Here is a 24,431-nt window from a genome sequence, read left to right on the forward strand (position 1 = left end):
GATTCGGGGTGGGCCTATGACTGCTATGGATGGCATTGCTATGAGGAAATAGCCCAGTAGACAATGACAGTACGCTTGCTTGCTCACAAGTGTCAAAGCCCGGCTTCCTTGCCATGGCCCATAGGACATGATCTGCAGGCTGTGGCCCTGTTGAGCTGTGGCCTTGCCTCCTACCACTGCCGAATAGTCTCTTTCAATCTGGGCCGGATTAGGCCCGCAAACAACTTTAGCTCTTGAGATCGTTGGATCATTCGGAATCTTACCGGACGGCAGAGATCACGCGCGTCAGTATGCGGGATCTGTGCGGGTAGGCCCGGTAGGGAGAAAAAGAAATTAAAAAAAAAAAAGAAATTAAAAAAAATATACAATGAACAAAGGGAAAAAAAATAAAAAAGTGAATGAATGAATTATAGTAAACGGTATCCGACGCCCCCTCACCAGTCACCACCACACCTCACCTGTCGCAAGCACCGATCCTTAATCGTCTTCCTCCCTGGTCGTTCGCCTTTTTCTGTGTTGGGACTTGGGCGGCTTTGAATCTGCCTCGCAGTCTCTTTCTTCTTCATTTCCGATCCCCGTTCGAGGTGCAGATTCTTACTTATTCGATAGTAATCTTATTTCATCTACGCTCCATCCTTCTTTCGATTCAGTTCTGAATTAATGCACCTTTACTCTTCCTGTCGGACTCGATGGAAAATAAATTGAGCAACTGGACTCGCGATTCAATTTAATACCCACCGTTAGTTGCTTAATGTTCCTAAATAGCGTTTTGCTACTTGTGATTTGTATAGAACCCCATATTGCAATGCTCGAAGACATTTATCCGCGTGGCACACAACTCCTGTTGCGTATGATCTCAGTTTCTTCTCGTCTCTTATGTTAAATCCCAGTGCAAAGTATAATCGTGCGTCTGAAACATATTTTTTGCATCAAATCAAATGTATCCAAGTCCAAATCCTAATACGCTAATCTTACAAGTATTAACTCAGCCTGATGCTGTGGTTTTAGCAGTGTCCACTTTTGATAGGAAGGTGAGCTACTGGGATTTTGGGGACTGTTCAAAGTATGATTAGAAAAGCAATTACATTTGATCTCAATAGATGCCGAAAATTGTACACTAATTAACTTATATTCCCATACTTATTAACAATTCATGCAAGAGAAAAAACTTCTTAAGGAACTCTCGTTTTGTATTTTACCAACAATGTCCTTTGGCTCTGTTGACTTATAAAGAGAAATTTTGAGTGCGTATAGTGCTTTTCGACTACTCGAATTATTAGAAGCTTCCATGGGCCAGGAAAGCTGCCGATGGATGACAAGAAAGGACATGGATGGCTTCTGCAGTTTCACCTCATTTTCCTGCAAAGTGAAGGTGGAGGAAAGATTAGGCTAAAGAGGTAGAAGACATAGTGATAAGGATAAAGCCTGCTGACCACAATAAAGATGGACAATATCAGTGGTAGATGAGACAAGGGCCCCAGGCTTCAACTATCTTTTAGAAGGGTCGGGGGGAGGGGGCGCTGTGGATGAATAGGATACCCTTATCCTTGTAGTCGGTATCCGATCTGGATATAGTAATTGAGCACCAGTTGCCATCATGAAGTATGAACATGACTGTTGTTCATGTTTAAAATTATTTTAGATGAGGGGAAGTAGATGTAATCCAGCTGTTCTAGCGGACATTAGAGTGAAGAGGTGAAAGAGATTCTAAAACTAGTTATTCATTAATAAGGAAATTAAAAAGGTCTCTGGAAACCAAATTCTTTGTGTTCTCTGTTCTTTTCAAATTTGCCTTTGTAGGTATGATACTGCCAAGGCAAACCTTACCCTTCAATCTGAAGTATCTTGTTTGTGCATGTGTGCAGGAAAGGCGGGTTGGGTGTGGGTGCCCCTTCTCAATTATCCGTTATATATAAATTATGACTCTAATGAACTAAATATTTTGCTATGTAAAGCTAGCTTGTGATTAAATTTTAGAGCTATGTAAGCTTGGATTGAAAAAAAGGTTAGGTTTACCCTATATTGGCCGTCTGGGATGTCTGTATAGAACACAAGGTGTCATCATTAAAAACTAATGTAAGTAGACATCAATAATGCTGTGAGACAGAGGCTGATTTGACTAATGACTTCTTTCTTCCCCTCCGGTCTCTGTGTTGGTTTCTTAACATAATATTTTAACATTAAACATCTCTATTAATTCTTGGGCTACTGACCATTTAATTCTTGGATTTGAAGAGCAATGATGTAACAAGGGAAACAATGAACAGTTCCATTAACTGTTCTCCTACTTGTTGGACATCGCATTGATGACACTACCTTGAAAAGAATTGCATGGCTAATTTAATATTTGCTCAGTAGGAGGCGAAGATTCAGAAAATGAATCATATTTCTTCTGGCGATTGCATTTATATCTATGCAGGTCCTGCTGAAACATAACTTCAGTGACTAATTAGCCCCTTGCCTTGCTGACACCATCTGAATTACCATATTAAAGTATTAGGCTGTCATAGGAAGCAGAAAAAACAACACTAAACATGGCTGCAGGACCGCGGATGTGATGATCGGTTCTGACTGCAAGCCTGATTATCCTAGTTGATCAAGGGTGAGTCTAAATGGATCAGTTCCAAACGTCAGAATATTCTTTTGGTATCTCTCAACCAAATATGTTCAGCAATTGTTCCCGCGCTACAACAATTTCTAAAGTTAGGAAGATTAACGACTCTTATACTGCCACGGAGGTTGGCCCCTTGGGACCCTCTATAATCCGCCCTTTTAATCAGATCACAATTATCTAGTGAAATCTACTATAACCTATCGCATAATTACGCACCCACATAACATGTACTAGCCCCTCTGATGACATGGTAACTTAAAATAATCTACATATAGGCATACAAACATTATTAGGTTCAAATTTAGGCCAAGCTTTTGGATTGTTTTGAGTGCTAATAAATGTATCATACCCTAAATTACAGGTAGAGTAAATTCAAAGTCACGTAACCTTCCTAGCGCTAATTATAACTGTTTTAATTTCAGTGTGAAATGGCCATGTAGGGGATGATCATCATGGATGAAGCACTAGGCAAAATACTTGTATATGTCCAAGTACACTTCAGAGTGGAGGAAGCAAGGATGATTGCAACATTGGAAAAGCCAACTCATACATAGAGATGGTGACTTGTGGGCTGTGACTCAGCCAAGCACAATGACTCTGCTTGGACCAACACTAATCTGCTTGCTTACTATTTTGAAGGCCAAGCACGATGACTCCATGAGGAAAGAATGATGGCACAGCTCCTTCAGTTAGATAACCGTGTGTCATCCGTAAGTAGGGGACGCATAGTCAGCCAGGAGGGATCGTCAATATAGAAGCACATTTTCCTCCCTGAAGTGATGATGATGATGATGATGATGATAGGTAGCAGGACCATGAGCTTGAATAGACCCAGTAGGAGCTACTGCCATTAAAGGCCGAGCCCCCACCATGCTTGATGCCACCATGTGAGGGGATTAATAGCAGTGACCAGGAACCCAGATCTTACTGAAAAAAAGAGAGTAAAAAACAGTTGATCTTGGAAAAGTAAATCTGTAGAGAGCCCCTCTTTCTTCTTTCTTTTTTTTTCTTTTTTTTTTTTTTTAAATACCCATTGATAGAAGCCGTTTTGAGCAGCTATACTGAATCTAGTTAGTAATCAATCACACAGTAAACTCGATAAAGTTCGATATCATTAGTCAATATTTGCTCGCGTAGCAAACTTGATCAGCAAACGACATAATGCACCAAACGTACTCATGCGGTGCCATTTTCAATGGGAAACGGTGGATTATCAAGTACACATATTTTAGTTGGACTTTTAACTCGCGCATTCAGCGTCATAACGATGTATACAAAATAGTTAGTATGCAACACCAGCAGTATTTGGTATTCCCAAAAGTTCTTAATATGATTGTTTTTGTGAACTTTTCCTCCCATTTACTTTGAGTTGCTTATAAATGCTTATTGGGTTGAGGAGATCATTGATCAATTATCCCTCTTTGTGTATATATATATATATATATATATGTTCATGCTGCTGCTTTTTATCCTCAGTGAAATTAGTTTCCTTTTGAAAATGATGTGACCAAATATCAAGGATAGGTCGGAGGTAAAGTCAAGAGCAAGGACAAATAGCTTTCGATTGTGTCTTCGCTCCTGCAAATCTTTTTCCGTGTAAAAGTCCAGCACTAGTACTTCCGTTCGGCCCCTCAAAACCCTTCCAACCCAATCTCAGGGCGACCCCAGCACCTGATCATGCCGGCGGGCTACCAAACAAGCAATCCCCAGCCAGTTGACTCAAGTGCTCTTGCATTGTCTAAGCACTAAGTTTCCATTCCCGAGTCGAGGCCCTCTGTTTTCAGAAAATCGGCCTATTAAACCATTTATTTGATTCAAAATTTTCCTGTATTGTCGGGCGTGTCTTGGATTTCATGGAGGCTAAAAGCGGAATGCAAAGGATTGCGTGGTCTCCGTAATAGTTACGCTTTTCTTTCTTTTCCTCTGTTTCTCATTTCTCGGCCTGGATTTCGCATGCTAATAGAATAGGAACATTCTGCTTTCGGATCTGATCTGCGGCAATTATGGTAAGGCCCGGTATATGCAAAGGTAGCTATAGACAGTAGTTAGACACTTCGATTGGAAACAGTAGTTATGCACAGTGCTCTGCTAACATACCTAGCTACCTTGTCGAGTCGAGTTCCATCAAAATTTGATATTTCATGGGAAACTGATGTACAGTTTGTTGTATGGCCGAGGAATGGCCTGTCATGTTAAAAAAAGAAAAAAAGAAAAAAAAGAGAGAGAGAGAGAAAACTGAGAAGGTATCTCGGCCGCTGACAGTTATGAAGGACCCATAAATGTTGGGAAAGGGAGCGTACGATCTTACATTCTTACTAGCTAGGAAGCTTTCGCTCCATTTCTTATTGTAGCCCATCGGGTGGTGCAGCACGCAGCAACCAGTTATGGGGGCTGCGTCCTAACAGCATTGGAGAGAGAGAGAACGCGCGCACACGCACGCACACCGAGGTCCAGTGCTGGTTTCCCTTGAATTAACCGACGTTGGAAAAGACAAATTTGTGGACGAGAAAAGCATTTCAATTCATCTCTCTCTCTCTCTCTCTCTCTCTCTCTCTCTCTCTCTCACTAGAGAGAAACGTAATTTATTGAAGAGTTTGTATGGTTAATTAGTTGCATTACCCGGTGACTGTACAATATTCTGCTGTTGTCGTCGCATGTTAAGACTTAGTAGTTGGCGGCAAAGTGATTGTTATATAGTCACCTAATCGTCTGTCGTTTTCCAGTTAGTAAGATCCCTTGTTCTGGAGCTCATGGTCTTTTATGCTAGTCTTAATTAAGACGAGTGAACAGAGCTTAGTTACCCATGCAGGTCTGCAGCCGCCCCGCCCTCTCTGCATATTTATATTTATTTAGGAAAGTATATATTACTTCTGAACTGGGCGTATGTCTAACCTGTTCTAAAAAAGAAGCTTAATTAATTGAGTGGATCTATAAAAGACAATACATAGAAAGGTTAGTAGGTAGGTAGAAAATTAAAAAGTGCTTTTTTGGGGATCTCGGAACGCATAAATTCATTAATAAATAATTTGGTTCCAAGAGCCTCGGGAAGAAAAAAGAAATGGCATAATAAAGTACAAGAAGGGTGGGGAAATGTAGAGAAAGAGAATGATGATGGGGAAGGAATTGGAATTAAGAGAGAGAGAGAGAGAGAGAGAGCAATCAGTGGAGTGGAGTGGAGTGGAGTGGAATGGAATGGAGGGCGTGGAGGGACGGAGAGCATGCTTGGTCTGGGGAGAGGGGTAAGCTGTGAGGTGTGAGGTGTGAGGTGTGAGGTGTGAGGGGAGTGTGTGTGTGTGTGTGTTTGTGTTTGTGTGTATGGGGGAATGGGAGTGGCGTGGTCGTTATAATATTCATGTGTTTCCTCTGCGTGGAGCAAACATGTCGAGGCGAGGAGGATGGGTGGGGCGCGCCGAGTAATGTGACTACTAGTTACTGTGACTTGGGTCGGGTAATTAAGTGACCCTTTTTATTGTATTTAATGACGTTGAGCTGTGTTGAAATGAGCATGCCGTTCCTTTCACCCCTCCCTCGGTATTTGCTTAATTTTTAGGTTTTTAACCATGTGGACCACACACACACACTCTCTCTCTCTCTCTCTCTCTCTCTCTCTCTCTCTCTCGTGCACGCACACACATACAAAGCACATTAGTAGCAGGCGCAACAAACAACGAGGCCCCACCCACTACTTTCGAGGCATATGAAGGAAAAATAATATAAAAATACAGAGAGAAGAATGTTGGTGACATATGTCTTATACAGTTATACGTAACTAAAATAAAGACTTTTTTAATTGTTGCTGTCTAAAACAAAGTAATTCAAGAATTTAAGTGGCAAATGATTTCTATAATCTTCAAAGGCGAATTTGCATAAAAAAATTCATTTATTTTGGGCTTTTGTAAAATCGGGCCATTTTTTTCATTTTTACAGATTCGGTCCGTTTTTTCAGCAAATTGACCAAAATACCTTTTTTTACTTTTTCTTTTTCTCTTTCTCTCTCTTTTTCGTTTCTCTCGTTCTTTTTTTTTTCTCGCCGGCAGAGCGGAGGCGGAGCGGAGGCAGAAACGGTCCATCTCGCTTCTCACCCTCGTGCTCTCGCCCTCGCCCTTGCTCTCGTCCATGCACCCCCCACCTTCCTCGCCTCCGACCTAGCAAAGGTCGCGCCGCCACTTTTTTTTTTTGCTTTTTTCTTTTCTTTTCTTCTCCGACTCTTCTCCACCGTCTCCGATGACGACGCCACTCGCCCTTCCCCGCCCTTCTCATCTCTCCCTCTTCCTCATTTTCTGCCGCCTCCGACGACGATTTATCTTCGTCGGCGCCGACGTCGACACCGTAGAGGTCACTGCGACGCTACAGCCTCGGAGCGGGGGATCCTTAGCGGCGTCGTCACCGGCGCCGTAGCTGTTGGCAGAGAAGGTGACAAAAAAAATTATAGAAAAAACAGAAAAAAAATAAAGATAAAAAAATTATATAAAAAGAATGATGAAGATAAAATTGTATCTTTAATTACAAAAAAAATTATAAGTTGCACTATTTAAGATGTAAACTGCTGCTTTAAGATAAAAATTATACTCTTTGAACGAAAATTATACTATTTTTTATCTTAAACTGCACCCTTTTAAGAGATATTTATACTGTTTCTCCTCTGTTTATACAATTTCTGTGTAAATAAGAGGAGAAATAGTGTAACAAGAGAAGAAAGCAGTATAAATATCTCTTAAAAGGGTGCAGTTTTTCCTTTTATTGCATTGTTTCTCCTCTTGTTGCACTATTTTTTCTATTGTTTATACAGAAATGGTGCTACAGGAGGAGAAACAGTGCAACAAGAGAAGAAACAGTAGATATATCTCTTAAAATAGTGCAGTTTCTTCTCTTGTTGTACTATTTCTACTCTTATTTACACAGAAATGGTGCAACACGAGGAGAAACAGTATATATATCTCTTAAAACAATGCAGTTTCTCCTCTTGTTGCACTATTTCTCTTCTTGTTTACACAGAAATGATGTAACAAGAGGAGAAACAGTGCAACAAGAGGAGAAATAGTATAAATATCTTTTAAAATGGTGCAGTTTAAGATAAAAAATAGTGTAACAAGAGGAGAAATTGTGCAACAAGAGGAGAAACAGTGCAACTTTTGTTTAAAGAGTGTAACTTTCATCTTAATTGATGCAGTTTACATCTAAAAGNAAAAAAAAAAAAAAAAGTCGCGGCGCGGCCTTGGCGGGGTTGGAGGCGAGGAAGGTGGGGGGTGCGTGGACGAGGGCGAGGGCGAGGGCGAGGGCGAGAGAGTGAGGGCGAGAGGCGAGACGGACCGTTTCCGCCTCTGCTCTGCCGGCGAGAAAAAAGAACGAGTGAAACGAAGAGGAGAAGAGAAAGAGAAAAGAGAAAAAGTAAAAAGGGTATTTTGGTCAGTTTGCTGAAAAAGCGGACCGAATCTGCAAAAACGAAAAAGGTGGCCATGTTTTGCAAAAGCCCCAAATAAGTAGATTTTTTATGCAAATTGGCCATCTTCAAAATTTTTATTAAAAAAAAGATAAAGAGGAAGTTAGGTCAAGAGAAGACTTGTATCGATAGGATAATTTAATCATCGAAAAAACGTTTTGTAGCAAAGGACAAACCATATATGGGTGAAAATAGTTTTTCAACAGTTATTCTTTTGTTTTTTTTGAGAGATAGATAGCACGCTATCTACTTCGTTTATTTCATTTATAAATAAATTTAGCTAGAAATGTGAATCAATTAGGATTCGAATTTGGGTCTTGGGTACCAACTATCAATCCCTTTGCCACTTGGTTTAGAAACGGTCGGTTTTTTTTTTTTTTTTTTTTTTTTTTTTTTTTTTTTTTTTTTAATTTTGAGGGACTGTTGAAACAGTTTTAGTACAACAGCGAATTTCAAATTCACCCGCTGAGGGGTACCTAATGTATTTTACCTGTAAAGGACAGATGTAAGTGCTTCATGAGTTTGTCTCCATCCCATCAACTGTATCAGTCCCAGCAAACAAAGCGGCCTCTATTTGCCGGGCTAATATTTCTTTCTTTTGAGCAGGCTCACTGAGGATGAGATGTTCCTCCATGTGGACTCTTGTTTTGGTCTTGGCTCTTTTGAGTTTGTTACGCTTATTAGACTCTTCATGGAATTCGCCTATCTCTGGATTTAACCATCTCCTGCAACTTAATCTCCCACTTTTTAGTGGATTTCCTGATTCTTAATCTCTTTCGAACAATCCTGAGAATTATTTCTGTAAATTACTCGCAATCTTTGCTGCTGCTTCTAGTGCAGCACATGGAGGCAGAGTCTGGGAACTAAAAGCTGGAGCAATTTTAAGGATGTAGTAAACTTTTCTCTGGCATTTCCACCTCCTCATCAAAAAAAAAAAGAAAAGAAGAGAGAGAGAGAGAGAGAGAGAGAGAGAACCACGGAGCAATGAAAATGCGGGTAAAAAAGAAGAGGGTTGGGGGACATGTGGGCCCTGGCCTTTTTAACACCCAATGCCATTTTAACCATACGAAAATGCTCCCCGAAATTCGAGTGAGTCTACGAGGGAGCTTATCGCGTTGTATGGTTGTTAGCACGTGTGCTTCCCTTTTATATAGGGATGGAAGGCGCACTAAAAAGTGGTCAAGGCATCGTGGATGTTTTGTCTTGGGCAAACGCCACTTTTCTAGTGCAGGGGAAAACGGGGCACACGCAGAGAGAGAGAGAGAGAGAGAGAGAGATAGAGGAAGCAGAGAGAAGAGCCTTCCATATAAACTAATAATAGCTTAACAAGATACAGAGGAAACAGAGGAGGAGAAACAGAGTAGGAGGAGAGGGGGAGAGATGGAGGGGGAGCAGGAAGTGAGAGAGTCCAGGTTCAAAAGGATATGCGTCTTCTGCGGCAGCAGCCAGGGCAAGAAGAGGAGCTACCAAGAAGCTGCCGTCGAGCTCGGCAAGGAATTGGTACGCTTCCCTGACGCCCTCTCTCTTTCTTCGCCCTTCCCCTGCTGGTTCCGAGCTATTCTCGTTGAATTCTGTTGGAAGTGATCCTTTTTCCTTTCATTCTCCTCCATGTGATACTATTTTTGAGGCGTCCTGCTCCTCCCCATATCATATCATATCATATCAAATCAAAATCATATCAAATCAAATCATATGATAATTTTTAAGTGCAGGTACTTGGCAACAAAATAGAAGAGAACTGAATCTCAGGTTAGGTGACTCGGAGTGGTCCCTCTTAGATAGCAGTAGTAGGATTTGGACGTTCCATCTAATCCACAGGAAAACAATGCGCTCCTAGTTTTCGGGTTTTGCATCAACAACTGTTTGTTGGCCAGAATCTTCTGGTACAATAGTGGAACTCCTCTTTACTTGGTACAACCTACAGTCTTTTTGAAAAAAAAAGAAAAAAGAAAAAAAGAAGTTAAATTTACGTTTTGTACGTGCTACCCAGAATGCCATGAACAGCCAGCCAACCCCCTGTCCTACTTGGTCGACAGAAACTCATTATTAGAGGGAAACAGAGCTGCCGGGTTCTCTGTCCCTCCCTGTCCAAAACTAGTGATGATCTGAGAAAACCAAACTAAATGCTACTGCAAAATACATTTAATAACTGGACACAGTTGTATGAGTTAAGTTGATCAGAAATCAATGAAGTGTGACGCTTGCGATCTCTCATGGCTCACAAAAGTGCATTTAATACCTAGGGATCTCTCACGTCTCATTACATTTAGTTTTTTTCTTTTTTTCTTTTTTTTCTTTTTTATTTATAGGTCTAATTGCTTCACTTTGTAGTTTAGTTTATCTTATGATATGATTGAATAAAACGATGAGCATTCTATCTTAATTTCTCTCGTTAAAAAAAAAAAAAAAAAAAAAATTAAAAAAAGAGACTTTGTTTTCGCAAAACAGATTTTTAAATCGAAACTGGCTACAGTTATATTTCATGCGTTGTTCTGATGCCGTGAGTTGGGATTGTGGGGGGCATGCAGGTGTCGAGGAACATTGATCTGGTGTATGGCGGGGGTAGTGTTGGTCTGATGGGTTTAGTTTCCCAGGCCGTTCATGAAGGCGGACGGCACGTTATTGGGTATATATGTTAACTTTTCCTTTCATTTTCTGTTGCTTACCTTTTCCGGTGATGGTTTAATAAATTAGGGAAGCGAGTCTTTGTAAATTTTGTTAGTGTTGTCTTAGTATGTTCTTCATCAGCTAATAATATGTCACATTGCTTGCGTTTTGTGCAGTGTTATTCCCAAAACTCTCATGCCTCAAGAGGTTTGTCTTTCTTTCTCTCCGATCTCCGGCGTTTCCTTTTTTTCTATTATTATTTTGTATGTTGGCTGTAGGTGCGGGAGGGTATTGATGCGTGTAGGTTTTGTTTATGTGGGCAGATAACGGGTGAGACCGTTGGGGAAGAGAAGGCAGTTGCAGATATGCACCAAAGGAAGGCTGAAATGGCTAGACGCTCTGATGCCTTTATCGCCTTGCCTGGTTTGTGCATCATCAACTTATTCTTTTGTCATTGACACAGACAAAACTAATACAGTATTAGAGGAAGTAAAAAACAATGGTACTATACCAACTTAATGCCAAACACAAACTAGCTAGGGCTTCTAACTGACCCAGATCGGTCCAAAGACGTCCTATTTCTTCGGATAACGACCATACCCTGACCCTGAGGCCCAAGCTGTTGATCCATGATCTGGATAAATCTCTATTATTATGGAGTAATTAAGAAATGAAGTTTGAAGACCTGTTTTTAGATACTACTATGACATCATAAAAAAACTTCATATTTTTCCCAAAAAAAAAAAAAAAACATTTTTCCACGGCAAAGTCGAAACTACTGAGAAGAACCTTAGAGCGTGTATCATTATTTATTCTAGGTTTGTTTTTATTTTCGTAACTCGTAAAGCCTTTGATGCAGGAGGATATGGAACACTTGAAGAGCTGCTTGAAGTGATCACGTGGGCTCAATTGGGCATTCATGATAAGCCGGTAAATTCATTCGCACGCGGTCGTTTGAATTCATGCTAATTAACCCCTATAAAACTATGGTTTAGATTGACCGACCACTCGGTTCCTTCACAGTTAGTTCTGCTCCATTGTCTTTGCAAGTACGAATCAAGGAAAATGAGTTTGAGATCCCCTGATGCGTGGATTTTTCTTACATGTTGCGGACTCAGCAGTATCATAAGCCACTCATATTAATCTTCTCTCATTTTCCAGGTTGGACTGCTGAATGTTGATGGATACTACAACTCATTGCTGTCTTTCATTGACAAAGCTGTGGAGGAAGGTTTCATCAGTCCGACTGCCCGCCATATCATTGTATCTGCTCCGACGGCAAAGGAATTGGTCAAGAAGTTAGAGGTAACGTGTCATTCAACTACTCATAATATATCTGATTGTTTTTATGTATATGTCGCCAATTGTGCATGAGAATCCGTTAACCCATTCGGAGCTTTTGGCTATTTATGAAGTCAAAACTCTCTTGTTATGTATCCGAGAACTCAAATGTCAAAAGTTGTACATGAAATCCTTTTCGACATACATTCTTAACCTTGATGTTCGACCACTCAAAATACTTATCTACCTTGTTTATTATGTCAGGAGTACTTCCCTCGCCACGAAAGAGTTGCTTCTAAGGTGAATTGGGAGATGGAGCAGTTCGGATACCCCGCAAAATTTGAGATATCTAGGTAGTGGTTAAGGCGGAGTCTATTCAGTTTAGTAGGCCTGTTGAAGTGTATTTTGGGAAAGTAAAGGGGATATTATATACATTGAAAGGCCAGTAATTGTCTTTTGTGTGAGCAATGGAATGCCGGATATTCTGTTTTATGTACATTATAATTACAAAGGCCCTAAATACATAGAGCTGCATTTACTTCACTTTCACAAGATTTATGTGTTCTGTGTATTCTGAACTGACCTGCCTGAAGAAATACTAGATGCTTGTTTCTTTTTTATTTGCTCTTAAAAGATAATAAATAGGAAAAAATAAATTGCTTGCGGCCTCTGGGCTGGCCCAAGCGCGTCAACGGCCCTTGCTATACTATGTAAACAATATTATAGCATCATGCTGTGTCAAAACTAGTTTCATCAGGTTTTTCAGTTGTCCAAGAAATATCGGAGCATCCTGATTGGTATTTACCCCTAAACTGCAAATCTTAGTTATTACTAATCACTAACTATTCTGTAATATCTTTATGTAATTCGAAATATTATTGTTATATGCTATAGATGTAGTGATATTTATTTCTGGTTTAGAAGACAATGATTAGTCCACATCCGTACGTAACCTATAATGGCACATGAATTGACCATCACAATAGAAACGTTAACAACACACAGATGACCTCTGAGAGAGTCTGTATTTTGGTTCCAGTTAAGGTTGTGAGTCTGTATTTTAATTATATACCACTAGAAATGAACAAAATTATAAGATAAATGGCTGAGTTAAAAGTCACATACTAGTTCGAATCCTAGTTGATTTACATTTATAGCTAAGTTTACTTCTAAATGAAATAAATGAAACGGATAGCGTGCAACCCAAAAAAAAAAAAAAAAGGTCACATACTATTTGAAAAAAATTATAAAAAGAAATTCTAAATTTTTTTTTCTTTGAGAGAAAGAAATTCTAAAATTAAAGTGGCTATTTTCAATTTCGTGCATTTTATCTCAACAATTACACCGTTGTCGGTCAAACGGAACGGTACAACAGCCGACACCGTAGTGCCAACCACGTTAACGTTAGCGTGTTGTTACGACGCCCTCCATTCCGACGATGCGCTCACCGCCCCGTTGACTTGATCTCCGAGTTTTGTCATGAAAACTCCGCGAAAAAATATTATTTTGCAGAGAAACGGACGATGCTGTAGCGGAGGTGAGCTTACTGTCGGTGACCGGACTCCCGAAGCAAAGCAAGCCGCTGCTTTGGACCCATCAAAATAAAGCCCTGGCACAATATGGAACGGAATCTAGATGCATTGCGGGCCCAATCTATTCGTCGGCCTTATTAGTGGGCCTAGAGAAATGTAGGCTTTCATATTTGGGTCTCCGATATTGCGGGACTGTGATTCGAAGAAGAGGGAATCGGACCACGGCCGCGAAGATGGTAAAAGGGGACGCAGATCAATAATAACAATAACAATAACAATAAAGGTGGTAATAATAAATAATATAAGCATGGAGCTAGAAATTAGCCTACTGCCAAGTGCCAACTGGGAGGTCCAAACTATAGTTTTTTTTTTATAAAAAAAAAAAAAAAACTTGCACTTGCCTAATAAATAATAATCAAATGTGAAGTAAATTGCAATGAGTGTCCATAACTCCTATATCTGTTGGGATGCGCATCCACCTGATAATAATGCCTAACCTTGTGGCTCATAGATTTCCACCCTTCAACGCTGGCAATTAATATTGCTTGGAATGTTGCTCGGACCAAACGTCGAAACTACACACATAATTAATTACCGGTGCAAACTAAACCTGCGGATCTAGCTAGTGTGAATGCGAGAAATTAACCGTACCGCACAATAACAAGCCACAGTCGCCAGATGACCGAGCTAATTTTAGGCAAGGCGCTGCTGCTCTCTTGTTGGAGATCAGATTTTGTGGCAAGTTGCAGCGTGCAGCGTGCAGCGTGTCGGACAAAGTCTGCGAGGTGGTGATCAGTTCGGAATTAGGTACACATGCGCAGAGACGCTCAATTTGAGTTCAAGTTTACAAGAGATTTTCAGTGAAATGAGCATTAGATTATCTTGGAAGAAATGCCAAAAAAGAATATTAAAAAAGAAAAAATTGAGATCAGTGTGTTGACCTGCTGATTTCGTAGTGATATGATTAGGTCATGCTTTAGCCTCAGTGGCAATATCGTTGAGCAGCTTCGAATCGGATTGACCTCAAATGACAATTAGCTGTACATAGAGCTGCATTAATCCATAATCAGATTCAACCTGGAAATGTATGTGTTTTCACGCTGAGCACCAGTTAGATTAGACTGACATGAATAGCTAGACATGACTGACTTAAACCCATATCAGACTAGGAGCAAGTTCAGGTTGAATGAAAATTGTGTACATGTTCCATCTATATTTTCCTGAAGCCTCAACATGCTTACATCACTACTACTTAAAATTCAGGTTATGGATTTTCAGTTCAACAAATAAGACTACTCATCCTTCTAATGAATGAAGCAAATAGCGCGCTATCTATTCTCTCAAAAAGCAAATAAGACTGCTCTTGAGGTGTTCTCAGTCTAAGCTAGCTAATTATTTTTTTATGTTGAACTCGGATCATTGTTAGATAGTAATTTGTTTGCGGTTCATCATGTAGGATTAAACTATTAGAGTGCAGTGCCTTTGTTTCACCTAAAATGGAAGAGGTAAAGTTATTTTTCGACCGATAAAATGCCTAACTTCTTTGATTAATTCGACGTAAATAAAGTTCACCCAGAACTTTACTTTTCTAAAAACATTGTACTTGATTTAGCCCGGAAGTATCGAGCCCGAAAAAAAAAAGTTAACTTAATGCATAAATGAAGCAGGTAGCTTGCTAAAAAAAAAGAAAAAAAAAAAAACAGTTATAGAGAGAAAAGGATAAAGAATAAAAATAAAAATAAAAATTTAATTCCTGTAACCTTTTTTCATCTTTCTATATACTAGTGTTAATTTTTTTTTTGATAAAGCCCGAAAAAATTAGAATAACTATTTTCACACGACGTTCTCTCTCTTCCAAAGCACGAGGAACTGGATGAAGTCAATGTCGATCTCAAACCACGGACTATTTACAGCGTAGGCAAACGAAAGATGGGATTCTCTCCTAAGATTAACTTGCCTTCACAATCGACTCACAAGCGCCACCAATAAAAAATTAAGATTTGTGAGTCACTGTTATGAGTTGTAGTATATATATATATATATATATATAGAGTCCGGCTACTATGTTATCGGTAGCACGGAGCGCTCCGTGCTACCAAGTTGTTTTCGATGATGCGGCTTCCAAATTGACGATCAACTCCGTTAAACTTGATCTACACTATTGAAAGTATTTGGAAACTAAATTTCAGATTTTTTCGATATCATTGGACTAGTGATCAAAAGATCTCAAAATTGACAATTTTAATGGCCGATGTGGTGTGTTTGTGAGTTTAACGGTGTAAAATAATCCAAATGTGATGAAAATTTTATAGAAAATTTTTTTCACTATTTAGAATAAGATCAGTATATCTGATCTTGAATTTAAATCTTTTATCATCATTTTTCATGAGATTTTTATTTTCAGCCATTCAATTTTAGACTACTTGTTTGATAGGTAAATGATATCGAAAAATTATGAAATTTAGTTTCTAAATACTTTCAATAGTGTAGATCAAGTCTAACGGAGCCGATCGTCGATTTGGAAGCCGCATCATCGAAAACAACTTGGTAGCATGGAGCGCTCCGTGCTACCGATAGTATAGTAGCCTAGTTCTATATATATATATATATATATCTATTATTCTTGCTAGAGTTGACTAGCATCGAATTTTAATATCCACCTTTTACCAAAATACTGTCCAATATATATCTATTATTCTTGCTAGAGTTGACTAGCATCGAATTTTAATATCCACCTTTTACCAAAATACTGTCCAATTATAAATTTATTTTCTTTTTTAATATAGTTCATTATCGGTTGTTTCCTCTGAAAATGAAAAATTGAAAGATCGCTCATCATCGATAAATTTTGTTCAAATTGTTGAAAACTCTGGTTTTAGGTCACTTTAGGAGTCCCTTTAATAACGAAACTTATATTAATGAATATTGAAGGAAAGCCACGTTGGGTTTAATGCAAGCTGGATCCCTCCTTACCGATTGGAGAGGAAGCGCCCTTGTCATAAACTCAAAAGATATATATATTACAAAGATAGATGAGAAGACAATAATTTAAAAAAAAAAAAAAAAAACTCTTTCATTTTTTTTGCACAAATAATAAAAAGTAAATAGTTTTCTAATAAGAAGGGCTTAGTGGTTAGTATGAAAGTCCCAAGTTTGAAATCTAGTTATTTCACGTTTACAGCTAAATTTATTTTTAAAAAAATAAACAAAATGAGTAGCATATTATCTTTCTTTCTAAAAAAAAAATTGCGAGTATTACTCGTAAGTTATGTCCAAGCCTAGTCTGATTGCATGTCCTACGAGCTAATATTTTTCAAAATTGACGTGTGACCACGTATCAAGATTCCCATTAAAAGGTCATAATCTTATTTCTTTTCTCCTTTCGTAAGATTGAGTGATGATTAATTAGTTGCCCCTCCTCTTCTCATATGGTGTTCGTATATACATTGGCTCCACGTTCCTTTCTGCAATGGGATGGTGCATAAAACTACTTTTTGACCAAGATAATAAAAAAAAAAGACGTATAAACAGTTATTGAATGAAGCAGATAGCATATTATTTATTTCTAAAAAAAAAAAAGTAAAAAAAAAATGTACGTACAGCCAAGAAATTAAGTGCTTCTTTCTTCTTTTTTTTTTAAGAATTCGAGTGGAGGCCAACCCCATTTCAAATCTCCCTCTCTCCCAGCTTACTAACTAAACAAAAGTTTGGCACAAGGCTTAGCTACTATTTGGCACATATACACAGAGATAGAGAGAGTGAGAAAGAATGGGATAGAGATTCTCAAATGGTACCAAATTAAACATTAAAGAGCATGAATTGTTTAAGTCAAAGATAGAATCTTCGGTAATCCCACTCTACGATTAAAGCAATTAAGCCCCTCTTTCTTTGAGTTAGCTCGAGATATACAGATCCATGCATTAATGGCACTCCGGGCCTTGTGTTTCTAGCTTTAGGTTGTGCCCCCTCCTTGCTTAATTTCCTCCTCCTCATCCTCCTCGTCATCAGGGGATCTTTTCCTTATTTTCTTCGTTGTTACGATTAATAATAAGATACATTAAAGTCCATGGCCTTCCCTTCATTTCCTTTCCCCTGCTTTTAGTTACTGGTAGAGAGGAAAGAATAATAAATCTTTTTTTGTACCGGCGAAGTGATTCTTTTGGGAACCTGTGAATCTAAAGGGCGTTCTTGGGATCCGGGCTTTGTCAAAACCTAGCATTTAATTGACTTGTAAATTACTTGGGTCGCCTGCTAATTTATATAGATAGGTCTTGATAAGATAAAGAGCCCTTAGTGCCCTTTGACCCTTAATTACATATATATATATATACATAATAATAATAATAATAATATATATCCTATGTACACAGTGTACGTAGTTTCGTTAATTAGAGCGCGTTGTTTCCTGCTGCATCCCTCTCGATTCAGAATTCAGATCGGGGTCAGCCTCCCCGTTTCTAAGTTGGGTTCGGCCTTGCAGAAACCATTGTTTAATTTGTAGCCAATTAATCTCTTTCAACGTTATTATTACTATTACTATTACTATTATTATTATTTTAAGTCTGGATATCCGATATCCAGCCCGGTGCCCACCTAATATTCTTCAATTGTTCGCTACCTTTTTCTCAAAAAAAAAAAAAAAAAAAAAAAAAAAATTCTTCAATTGTTTGCAGTTTTTTTTATGCGGCGGGTAACTGTTGACTTCAAAATATAAGGAACATACTGATCGCAGCCTCGGGGAGGGAGGAACGTGTTAACAAATCGTCCTGAGACAGGCCGAATACAACAAACAACACGATCAGGAGTTTTCCCTCTTCTCATCTTCCACTTAATAAACAAAAAGGAGGCAATCAAGGCGCAAGAAGATCGATCGAGTTGGGCAAGCACAAAGGAACAAATAGAGCGAGAGAGAGAGAGAGAGAGAGAGAGAGAGAGAGAGAGAGGGGACACATCACATTGGCATTCCTCGGTTTAAGTTCTCCACCCGCCAAATTCCGCGCCTTCAAAATTGGCTTTACATGGTGCGGAAGAAGGACAAATGTATGAGAACAACAACAAGTGCAGGTAACGCCCTAAAGAGTAAACTCCCCTCCTCCTCTTACTTCGATGCTCATCCCATGTGATGTGACACCTCCCCATCCTTTAATTGCACTTCTCATGACGCGCTCTCTGTTTCCACCCCTCCCTACTATAATTAAATACGTAAATTATCGGTATCCTTGTTCCCTCGACGCGCAAAGTTTGTGTATATGTGTGTGTTTGCGTACATATCTGAGTAGCCTATATAACCCTGGGCACATGATCCGCTGCTTCTCGGAGTCCCATCTCATTCATGTGGGTCTCTCGAATTTTGGGCTCTCTCTCTCTCTCTCTCTCTCTCTCTCTCTGAAAATCTTTTTTTTTAAGAAAAAAAAGATCTAATTTGAGCCATTATGAACTAGCTAGACAGTTGCTCCCCGAAGTCTTCGTTGTGAATTGCGATTCGAAGCCTAAAGGCTACAGCTGTTCCCCTCTTTTGAGATTGAAAATACTGCTTTTTTTTTTTTTTTTTTTTTATTTTACTCCTCCTTCCTACTGCATGTATTATTAGGACGTCAGTTGGTTGAGCAAGCTCTACCCTTTTCTAGGCCCTCCTTAATAGTTTTGATAGTTTCGATCGCATTGCTGTGATTCGAGGTGCACAGTTGATATCAATTGCTATATAATTAAGGTCAGTTCTATTGCTTATTGGTTGGTTCATTCAAATATTTCGTGGAATAGAGATGTCTATATGTGATAGGAATCTCTGATCACCTTGACTTTCAGCTCGTATCCTTCTTATTTTAAAGCCCGACTTCTTCAGTTTTTTTGTCTTCAATTTCAGGTACTCTGAAATATATCCAGAGACGGACCGCCGCAAGAAATTATTGAACAGCTCTTTCAATTAAGAGCCAAAAGATACAGAAAGAAATCCCTACCTACCTGCATTGACAGTATATTGCTGTTGCTCTGCTCGGCATTCTCGCGAGTGCTCTTTTGATTTTGACTTGTTAAGGTGATTACTTGGATTTCCCCCCTTTTTTTTAAAAAAAAGACAAAAAAAAAGAAAAACACTTGGCTTTTCCTCTTGTTGAGTTTGTTACTCGGTGATTGGACACCAACCATATCTCTTCATTACTGCCGCAATTGTTTCCATTACTTTGTTAAAAGAAATTTAAGCATCATTTTCTGAAGACAAGGAAATACACTCAAATTTGACAACTAATTAGTTATGGCGACTATTTCGTTTTCTATTTTCTGTGAACCTACCCTTCTCAAGCCACTTGTTTATGAAAGATGGTTTTTTTTTTTTTTTTTTTTTTTTTTTTGGGGTCTTCCATTCAATAAATAACTTACTAGAGTGTTCCTAGTCTTTCATTATTTCTGTTCAAAAAAATATCCTAGGACCTGCACATTGAAAGCTTTTCTAATTTCATCTATACTTCAGAAGTTGGAAAATATTCCGTGCTTTTGTTTTTTTCGTTTGTAAGAATGTAGGAGGGAAACTATTTGATACAGTCAATCGAATATTTTTAATTGCTCTAATGCTTATTGCAATCCTGTAGATGTTGATAAGCACTTAAAAGTAACTTATACACAGTACAACTTTCAAAGGCTTTGTCCTCGTTGGTACTTCATTATGAGCCGACTCACACAATTAGGATTAGAATCATTTCTTTGGGAAACCACATATCATTCAATTATAGTGAAACGCATTATTCTTGTCGCTTTCATTTTGCTAATCTACTCTGTTTGCAATATTCTACATACTTTTATAGCTGCAAATATTCAGACGGCCTAAATTTGATCTTTCCTTCAGATATACTTTTGAATCTGAGTTTACATGATGAGCGTAGTTCGGGGTCCAAGCATCAGAAGTGGAGAGTTGTTGGAAGGAATGATCAGCGACTACGTTGCTAATAAAGCAAACAAGATGAGAGTTCCAAAGAGTAGTGCCTCTTCCCGCCTCGTAACCGCCCTCACCTGTCTTCAGCTTGCATTTGCAATATATGCCACATGTCTTCTCTACTACATGAGCCCGTCCATCGACCTTCGAACCAAACCAGACTTCTCGTGGGCCAGTCGAATCGCGCAACACTGGAAGCAATTCATCATACAACCCCGCATGCTGTCGAGTATTGAAGAAAGCCCTGCTGCGCTCTCGCCCTTGGAAGTCTGCGAGCACGAGAAGATTGATTTCTCGCAAAAGAAATCGAATGACGTGCAAATGATCAGGCTTAAAAGGGAGCTTTACGATGAGATATTGGCTTTTCAAAAGAAAAGTTCTGGGACAGAGACACTAGGTGAGTTGATGAGAATGAAGTCTAAATGGAGCGCACATGGTCCTAGCATCCCGAAGATCACTGTCATCTTAAACCATTACAAGAGGAAAACACTTTGCGCTCAACTCGATTCGCTACTTCATCAGACACTGCCATTCCACCATGTTTGGGTGCTTTCTTTCGGAAGCCCCAATGAACTATCTCTGAGAAGAATTGTTGAGAGCTACAACAACTCGAGGATTAGCTTCGTTAGTTCCACCTACGATTTCAAGTACTATGGGAGGTTTCAGATGGCCCTACAGACAGAGAGCGACTTTGTTTACATTCTCGATGACGATATGATTCCGGGCAAGAGAATGCTCGAGATATTGGCTCATGTTGGAGGAACAGAGAAGTACAAGAATTCCGTTTTGGGCAGTATTGGGAGAATTTTGCCTTTCAGGCAGAAGGACTTCATGTTCCCAAGTTACAGAAAGTTCAAATCGAAGGAGGCGGGGCTTTATTTGCCTGATCCTGCCTATGATATCACCGTCGAAAGGATTGTGCAGGTGGATTTCTTGTCAAGCTCGTGGTTTCTACCGACAGACCTCGTCAAGACATTGTTCATAGAGAAGCCCTTTACTTTTGCGACCGGCGAAGATCTTCATCTCAGGTAGACCATACTATTCCAACCATCCTTTCGACGACTATATTCCTGGTCAATATATGCATAGGAACCTATCCCGTCTTTTTGGTCTAAGAGAAAACTATTGTATTTCTTCTCATTCTTTTTGCATCAAGGATAAAAGTAACCTGATTTGCCATTTTCAGTTCTTAGTTTATCAATGACGAGCACCTAGTTTTAGCCATCAAAGTATGAAACAACAAAGATATATATATATATATATAGACAACTACTACTCTGTCGGCTGTTGCTGCTTCTGCTGCCAACTGAGCTTACGTGATGTTATTTATTATAAAGCTTAAACACGGCGTTCAAATGCAACGGAACCAAAACGTCCTACTAACTCTTTTTGACCTGATCCTTGATGCCCGGAAGTAATTAAGCGTCAGTACCTCTATATTCCATTCAAGATTAGCACCTTTGTTTTTGGTCATTTAAATCTCTTTAAGTTGCATCGAAGAAGAACCTAACCTAACCTAACCTAACAAAGATCTTCTTTTTCTTTTTCTTTTTTTCTTCCTCCGCTCCGGCAGTATTTGGTTCTTCTACTCCTCCATTAAAATGTAATTGAAGATTTAATTTGCTTTGTGCATAATGCGGCGCAGTTACCAGCTTCAGAAGTACAGAAATGCGGGGTCGTACGTGCTACCTGTCGATCCCAACGACAGGGAAACATGGGGAGACAGCGAGCATCGGCTTGCGTACGTCTCCGAGACGACGGTCATTTTCAAGGATGTAGTCCAAGTGCGAGACGACCAATGGTGGAAGGCCCTTTCCTCCGGCTATATTACTCAGTGGGCTGCAATGCACCCTCAGAAGATCGAAGCCCTCTTCTACGCCCACTCTCCGGACGAAGTAAAAGCACTCACACCTCTCATCGAGAAATTCCGAACTAGCCCGGCCAGGAAGGCGTACGTAGTCGTCTCAGGCGGCGGCTTCTGCCCCTGCGAAGAGGCTGCTGCCGTGCTCAAGTGGCCGAAGGCTGCTTGCAAGGAGAGGCGGTTCAAGATATTCGATTTGGACATCGGAGCGATCTCGGCGGGAACAGGATCGGAGGTTTCGGCGGTACAAGCCGTGTACTCGAGCATGAGAGGGCTCGTCAAGATTCACAATCCGAGTTTGCTGATTACGGTCGCGGATATAGACGCGAATGTGAAGAATGCGCTGAAGATGGCCGCAGAGAGCGCCGCAAGCCCCTCCGCGTTGGTACTTCTGCCGAGGCCCAGCGTCTCGAAGGTTCTCTGGATGGCTGATCTCCGGCCGTCGGCATTACCGAGTAATAATAATAATAGTGTTTCTTAGACCTGCTCTCTGCTGTCTGCTGTCCGCTGTCTGCTGCTCTCTGCTGTCCGCTGTCTGCTGCTTTATTAATTAATAAATTTAAAAAGAAGAGAGTAAATGAATACTTAGATAATTTAAATTTTGTTTTAAAAAAAAAATGATGCAGATTGGAATAAGATGCGGATCTCGGTGAACGTGATCACCCAGAACCGCGCGGCGTCTCTCGGGCGGCTGCTGCGATCGCTGCAGAACGCCTACTACCTGGGGGACGAGGTCCCCCTGAGCTTCAACATGGACAGCGGAGTGGACGAGGCGACGCTGAAGGCGGTGGGGTCGCTCCGGTGGGCCCACGGGCCGAAGGTGGTGCGGCGGCGCATCATCCAGGGCGGGCTCATCCGGGCGGTGAGCGAGAGCTGGTACCCGGCCGACGACGACGACTTCGGGCTGCTCCTGGAGGACGACATCGAGGTGTCGCCCTACTACTACCTGTGGATCAAGTACGCGCTGCTCAGCTACCGCTACGACCCGGCCGCGTCGCTGCCGGAGCTGTCGTCCGTGTCGCTGTACACGCCGCGGCTGGTGGAGGTGGTGAAGGAGAGGCCCCGCTGGAACGCCACGGACTTCTTCCGGAAGATCCACCCCAACACCCCCTACCTGCACCAGCTCCCCTGCAGCTGGGGCGCCGTCTTCTTCCCGGAGCACTGGAGGGAGTTCTACGCCTACATGAGCGCCCGCTTCACCGAGGACGCCAAGCAGAACCCCGTCCAGATCCCCAAGTCGCGCACCAACGGCTGGCAGGCCTCCTGGAAGAAGTTCCTCATCGACATGATGTACCTGCGCGGCTACGTCGCCCTCTACCCCAACTTCCCCGACCAGGCCAGCTTCTCCACCAACCACATGGAGCCCGGCGCCCACATCAGCGCCAAGGACAACGCCCTCAGCCACAGGAGGGAGGACTTCGAGGTCCCGCTCGTCCGCCACGACTTCGCCCGCCTCCTGCCGGCGGGCAAGATGCCGCCCGCCTCCAAGCTGCCCGTGCTCAACCTCTTCAACCAGCCCGTCTCTCTGCGGGCGCTCAAGGCCGCGGGGGCCAAGCTCCGCAGCGACGTCATCGCCTGCAACGCCACCGACCTCCTCGTCGTCGTCGACCGCCGCACCGGATTGCCCACCGCCTGCTCCAAGTTCTGATTCTCATTCTGAATCACCCCTCCTCTACTCCTCACCAATCATCATCTCATTATCCCATTCCTTCTTTCTTTCTTTCTTTCTTTCTCTCTCTCTTTATTAATGGAAATGTACTTGTAATCAGTACTGATTTTTTTTTCTTTTTTATTTGGGTCGCCTTCCGCTGGAATTTCATTCTTAGCGGAGGGTTGCCTGCCTACTAGTTGGGATGGGGGATCAAATTGTACCTAGAGTTGTTTATTCGTAAAAAGAGGTTTCTTTAGTCCAAAGAATAACGACCCCGGCTGCATGCAGCTGCTGTAATGCCGCCGCTGCCTGCCTCGTGCGTGCATGAAGGCCCCGGAGAGAATACATATCCCACCATATGTCAGCAAAAAAGAAAAAAAAAATATTGAAATGGCTCTTTCTTTATATCAATGTGCTTGTTTTAATCGTACGGATGTATATTAAGTTAGATTTTTTTTAATTTGAAAGGTATTTTATTTACTTTGACGGTGGTATAAAGAATGGATATATAGAAGATAGA

General features: G+C 40.7%; 2 protein-coding genes across 8 annotated transcripts; both read left to right on the plus strand.

Moving 5' to 3' along the window:
- Positions 414 to 12,494, plus strand: LOC109729006 (cytokinin riboside 5'-monophosphate phosphoribohydrolase LOG1). 4 transcript variants are annotated; one of them, XM_020259608.1, is made up of 7 exons: positions 414 to 584; positions 10,583 to 10,680; positions 10,838 to 10,868; positions 10,985 to 11,084; positions 11,521 to 11,591; positions 11,823 to 11,966; positions 12,207 to 12,494. In XM_020259608.1, exons 2-7 carry the CDS (start codon positions 10,631 to 10,633, stop codon positions 12,297 to 12,299), a joined length of 489 nt encoding a protein of 162 aa, XP_020115197.1. In that variant the 5' UTR covers positions 414 to 584; positions 10,583 to 10,630; the 3' UTR covers positions 12,300 to 12,494. The 4 variants fall into 4 exon arrangements, with proteins under 4 accessions (XP_020115197.1, XP_020115193.1, XP_020115194.1 ...); XM_020259604.1 differs by lacking the exon at positions 414 to 584 and adding an exon at positions 9,180 to 9,554; XM_020259605.1 differs by lacking the exon at positions 414 to 584 and adding an exon at positions 9,933 to 10,292.
- Positions 18,269 to 24,322, plus strand: LOC109728978. Of its 4 annotated transcripts, none has more exons than XM_020259553.1 (6): positions 18,269 to 18,538; positions 19,065 to 19,184; positions 19,338 to 19,508; positions 20,313 to 21,427; positions 22,045 to 22,715; positions 22,887 to 24,322. In XM_020259553.1, exons 4-6 carry the CDS (start codon positions 20,337 to 20,339, stop codon positions 23,906 to 23,908), a joined length of 2,784 nt encoding a protein of 927 aa, XP_020115142.1. In that variant the 5' UTR covers positions 18,269 to 18,538; positions 19,065 to 19,184; positions 19,338 to 19,508; positions 20,313 to 20,336; the 3' UTR covers positions 23,909 to 24,322. The 4 variants fall into 4 exon arrangements, with proteins under 4 accessions (XP_020115142.1, XP_020115143.1, XP_020115145.1 ...); XM_020259554.1 differs by having other exon boundaries at positions 19,102 to 19,184; XM_020259556.1 differs by lacking the exon at positions 19,065 to 19,184.

Source organism: Ananas comosus, linkage group 25, assembly GCF_001540865.1.
Source record: "Ananas comosus cultivar F153 linkage group 25, ASM154086v1, whole genome shotgun sequence".
In the NCBI taxonomy this organism is placed as follows: Eukaryota; Viridiplantae; Streptophyta; class Magnoliopsida; order Poales; family Bromeliaceae; genus Ananas; species Ananas comosus.

What these genes read in the sequence shown, in the direction of transcription:
- LOC109729006 (XM_020259604.1), top strand. Translation starts at nt 9,435, where the DNA reads ATGGAGGGGGAGCAGGAAGTGAGAGAGTCCAGGTTCAAAAGGATATGC. An exon ending in TCGAGCTCGGCAAGGAATTG is followed by an intron (nt 9,555 to 10,582) that starts GTACGCTTCCCT and finishes GGGGGCATGCAG; the next exon opens with GTGTCGAGGAACATTGATCT. An exon ending in AATTGGTCAAGAAGTTAGAG is followed by an intron (nt 11,967 to 12,206) that starts GTAACGTGTCAT and finishes TTATTATGTCAG; the next exon opens with GAGTACTTCCCTCGCCACGA.
- LOC109728978 (XM_020259553.1), top strand. Translation starts at nt 20,337, where the DNA reads ATGATGAGCGTAGTTCGGGGTCCAAGCATCAGAAGTGGAGAGTTGTTG. An exon ending in GGCGAAGATCTTCATCTCAG is followed by an intron (nt 21,428 to 22,044) that starts GTAGACCATACT and finishes AATGCGGCGCAG; the next exon opens with TTACCAGCTTCAGAAGTACA. An exon ending in CCGGCCGTCGGCATTACCGA is followed by an intron (nt 22,716 to 22,886) that starts GTAATAATAATA and finishes AAAATGATGCAG; the next exon opens with ATTGGAATAAGATGCGGATC.